Source organism: Vollenhovia emeryi, unplaced genomic scaffold (genome assembly GCF_000949405.1).
Source record: "Vollenhovia emeryi isolate VEMERY1.0 unplaced genomic scaffold, V.emery_V1.0 DF939121.1, whole genome shotgun sequence".
Taxonomy (NCBI): Eukaryota; Metazoa; Arthropoda; class Insecta; order Hymenoptera; family Formicidae; genus Vollenhovia; species Vollenhovia emeryi.
The window spans coordinates 4357739-4362802 of record NW_011967245.1 but is presented as its reverse complement, the minus strand read 5'-3'; the positions used below and the strand labels follow the sequence as shown (position 1 = coordinate 4362802).

General features: G+C 29.5%; 1 protein-coding gene across 1 annotated transcript in view; it reads right to left on the bottom strand.

The window, feature by feature from the left end:
- Positions 1–391: 391 nt before the first annotated feature.
- LOC105570363 overlaps positions 392–5064 on the bottom strand; it is a 6677-nt gene continuing 2004 nt past the window's right edge. The window contains exons 3-11 of the mRNA XM_012027491.1: positions 4478–4682; positions 4137–4292; positions 3822–3863; positions 2786–2898; positions 2250–2651; positions 1708–2043; positions 1255–1456; positions 824–979; positions 392–551 (exon numbers count right to left, since the gene is read on the bottom strand). Coding sequence (XP_011882881.1) covers positions 495–551; positions 824–979; positions 1255–1456; positions 1708–2043; positions 2250–2651; positions 2786–2898; positions 3822–3863; positions 4137–4292; positions 4478–4682 — 1669 coding nt within the window. The 3' untranslated portion in view covers positions 392–494. The remainder of the gene's footprint in view (positions 552–823; positions 980–1254; positions 1457–1707; positions 2044–2249; positions 2652–2785; positions 2899–3821; positions 3864–4136; positions 4293–4477; positions 4683–5064) is intronic.

The window sequence follows — 5064 nt, the reverse complement described above, 5'->3', positions numbered from 1 at the left end:
CACCCTGTATAATAATATAAATTTTCTATGTATTTCTAGTATTTCTTTTTTTAATGTCGATAGCATTATGTATTTTAAGCTTCAATGAGGTAATACGTCAAACGCTCTTAAAAAATAGAAAAAGTATATTTTTGGCATTATAAAAAACTATAGCCACCATGCCCTGGTTTACCCTATAGAACAAAAACGTGTCAGAATTCCAAAATCGAACATTTTTCAAATCAAATATTTTTTAACAATGTCTTAAATAAAAAAAAAATTTGTCTGCTTTTCTTGCACTGTTGGAATATTTATAAAAAATTCTATATGTATAAAAATCGTAAATTATATCTAATAAAAAAAGAAGTACGCGTGTATTAATCAATTATTATTCATTATTTATTAACTATAATAAATATAATTAATACAATAGATAACAGGAAAATTAAATGAATTAATCACATAGGTATTAATTGGAAATTTGTGTCTAGCTTCTATACTACCTTCTATTTTAATTATGTTGTTTGCATTTGTTGTAATATATTGTAAGCTGAATATGATGTTTTAAGTAACTGTAACAAAGATGAATTTTTTTTTCAAATATTACGATTACTAATTTTATAAAATATTAAATAATATTACCGACTGATAGAATGTATGTAATATTTACTATAATCTCCCTCTATAAAATTTATTGTTACATAAAAGAAATGTTGTTCTTATAATAATACAATATAATTAAGAAATAGATCAAATTTTGTTGTATACTATTGTTAAAATAAATAAAATAAATTTTGTTAACTGATTATTAGCTGTTTAGTAGTAATAGACATGTTATACTCACGCTTACAAAAGAATCAAGATTCATTGTGAGAATATATGCGCTAGAAAATTCAATGGGTGTTAATGAACGATTCATAATTAATAATAAATTCTGTTTTTTGCTTTGCTTCATCGTCAACCACTTCATTCCAAAGATATTAGTGGCAAGTTCAACACTCTGTGAAAAAGATAAAACCCATGAATTGAAACATTATACAACGTTCTCGAGAAGAAATCGTTAATTAATGCTTTCCTTATTTCGATTATATCTGTTGCTAAATTTGTTGTAGTTGTTTGTAATAGAATTTTACACTAACAATAATAATTCTATATCTAATAATATGTATTTGAAATATCACTAAAATTTTAAATAAATTATATAATACACATAGGAAGTATTTAATAAGTTATTATACACGTTCGAGCTTTGCAAAATATGTATATAAATCGCACCTTTAGCTTTACTTCGTTTCCATACCAACAATAGATAAGAATTTGTGTCAGCATGGCGCATGTATATAATATCAATGAAAAGCATTGCGCATTCAACGTTATCTTTGCCAATTGATATAAATTGGAGCACACCACCAGCGTACTCATTACAAATTGAATGGCAATAATGACCTTGAATTTTTCGTTTACCATTAATGCAAATCTACAAAATAAAAGTATTTTAAAGAAAACATATTTATTTCAAAGCACTCACATAAATTTTTATCTTAAAGATATTTTTTCAATGTTTTATATATCTACTTTAAGCACTAAAAATAATTAATAACAAGCTCTTATAAACGCTTAATACTTATACGCAAAATAATTTTAAAAAGTGCAACATATATAACTTTTGTATTTTCTAAATATTTTTTTCACCAGTTTACTATCTGCAGAATTGTTAAAGAGACTAACTTAAATATACAGTCGTGCTGACGTACACATTCACGCAGATTGTTTTGGCCGAGGGAGATCTTTTTCAACCGACACTCCAGTATTTCAATCTGACAGCATATGTGCAATAATAAACCACAAATTAGACTGTCGCATGCTACGTTCACCATCGAGCCGATAGTTGAGCTTATTAACTGACGAGCGTATATAACACAAAATACCACCTCGGATGTGTAGTTATATGGTACCCATTCTCTGTATGTTAAATTACCTTTCCGAAAATCCGTGAATAATGATGTCAACGCGATGCATGCACACGTTGTCTCGGTCAAAATTGTGTACAATAAAGTGTTGGTCCTATGAAATGGCTGAGTGGTTTATTAAAAACATTTTTCTTTACTGTTGTTTTATACAATTTCGTCTTAAAGAATTTAAACACTTTTGCATTCGTAGAAATAGATACATAGATAGAGATAGGTAGATAAACGAAGAGAGAGGGGAGAGAGAGAGAGAGAGAGAGAGAGAGAGAGAGAGAGAGAGAGAGAGAGAGTTTTTATACTTACTGTATTATTTTGTCGAATTTGTGACGGATTTTTATTTCATCAGCTTCTAATGGGATAAATGGTTTTTGGGTAAGAGTGTTGATTAATATTCCTATATTTTTGCGATTTACCAAAAGACCGACCATTTTACAACAAGAAAGGATCATGGCAAGCATGATATAGAAAGTATCTGTAAAATCATCGGTATTGTCGACATTCAAAACGACATCCATAAGTTGAGACAGCATAAAGTTGAACAGTAACAATATTACGAAAGTCGTATATGTATTATACATAATACGTTTACACAACGATGTCCAAGAATTCGGTGGCCAACATCCCACTACCGTAAGAATTTTTAATGTAAATGCAAGAACCTGCATTTTCCGTGTTCTTAATCTCACTCTCAAAGATATCAATACGCTAGTAACGTTATATTAAATTATTTTTTGTTATTGCAATTTATGTAAATTATTTAATAAAGTATATCAATATCTGACATTTCCTTAATTAGTAGTAATATTAAATGTAAATGTTAATAAATTAAGCTCTCTTACAAAACATTAACTGTTGATTCATTATTATGCACAGCACGTTTTCCCGACCTTTTAAATATTTGTTTAGTATAAATGATATAATACAATAATACAAATAAGATTTCACATGGTATATGCAAATATGGTTAATTCTGCAGTATTAAGCCACGCAGTCTGCCCGTGAGCAGATAGGAGAATTAAAAAGTTCAGAGTTTCTTTACATGTAAAATACGAAAGTCTTTTTGTCAATAGCACCGTGAACTAACTTTGCGAAATTCCTTACAATAAACCTCAGAATGTCTATAGTCACATGATATGACTTTCTGACTACGTGACTACTGCTCTCTTCTAGTTTCCCCTCTATGTTCGGTAGGTATATAATTATCGTAATACCAAACTCGCAATATCGTTCCCCACTTTCTTGATACAGTTCGCATGGAAAATCGTTTTCAAATGCAAACTTTATACATTTACGACAACCATGTAATATAATGACACATTTAAATACAGCGGGGAAAATACAAGAAAGCAGTAAGAAAGTCGTAGAATCTTAGTAAATTATAGATTGCATTTTATCTTTATAAAATCATAATAAAAGTAACCCACCAATTTACTTAGTAAATATTTATCACTGTCGCTAGCGCTGTACCTTTGCCATTTGTCTCAAATTCCAAGGTCGAATTTTATTTATAGTATAGTTTATATATGCATGACCCAAAGTACCATCACTTTCCGATTAGTCTCTAAGGAATTAGACACCTTATACATATAGAGCATTATTAGGTATTTGTTATTATACATATACATATGTACAATATATAAAATCTATTCTTTACTTTTTACTTTATTAGTAATACATCAGGTAAAAATTTGTTAAATACATAATTATAACAGGACACATTATAAGCAATTGCTGTTTATTTGTTCACAGATATAATACTAACTATGATATGAATTTCTACAGATATTAACAACTATCAACAACAAGATGATATGTCGGAAAACATTTTTCAGTACTTTCAAGTTTATTTATACTTTATAATCATAATTCTTATACTTGTTTTAATATGTTATAAGCTGAATATGACGTCTTAAGTAACTGCAACAAATATATATAAAGTTTATAATTCATTTCACGGTCCTTATTGTATTTGTTTAATATACCTTGTTAAACATTCTATGATCACAATATTTAAAGGTACTTTAAAATTATTTTTTAACTAATTTCTTTATAAATCATATGTTTTCTTACCTTCCACAGTTAAACAAAATATTTTAGTTAAGAATACGAATCTATTGTTAATACCCGTAATAAAATATTTCATTATAAAATATATAAATTATGAAATTGCAAATTAACTTTTTTACTAACCCCAACAAAAGACTCGAGATTCATAGATAAAACATAAGCACTGGTAAATTCTATCGGTGCTGCTGTACGAGTCATAATTATTAATAAGCTTTCTTTGAGACTTCTGTTCATTGTTACCCAATCCATTGCAAAAATGTTGTCGAGCAGTTGAGTGCTCTACATTTCAAATGAGAAAATTAAACATTTTCAACATCATTAAACATTGAGGTTTAACAAACTTGGTTAAAAGAATTGTGTATTATATTATTATATAAATATATAAACTTTGATTCAACATTATGTATACTATGCATATTATGTTTATAAAATGAAAACATGCGGAATAACTTAACTATCCACACCTTTAACTTAACTTCGTTTCCGTACCAACAATAGATGAAAATTTGAGTCAACATGCAGGACATATACAACAGTAAGGGAAGATAGCTTGCATTTAAAGATGTTGACTTAGTCATTTGGTACAAATTGGAACATACCACCAATGTACTCACTATAAATTGCATGGCGATAGTCATCCTGAATTTATTGTTCAATCTGAGTGCATACCTGTAAAACACATATTACATGATAGATATCGCTTTTTCGAAATTAAAAAAAATTTTAAGTAGAAGTTGAAAGATATACAGGGTGTCTGATGCAAAAGTAGCCACTTTGCAAATAGCGGTAGATTGGGTTAAACTAAGGAGAAATATCATGTACCGAGGTACAAAGTAACAATAGTTATCAACAAAGAAATTTATACGTTTGAGCGAATGAGGATGCAGGAGACGGTAGGCCGGACTCGGGAGGCATTTAAGAAAATCGATCGATGAGCGGGAGGTGGAGCGACATGCGAGATACACCGTGGTGGGAAAAAATCTAGGCCCGGCGGGGAGCGCGGCGCGGGCGGCGAACGCGGCAGCGAGCGCGAGCAACGGGCGACCCAAAA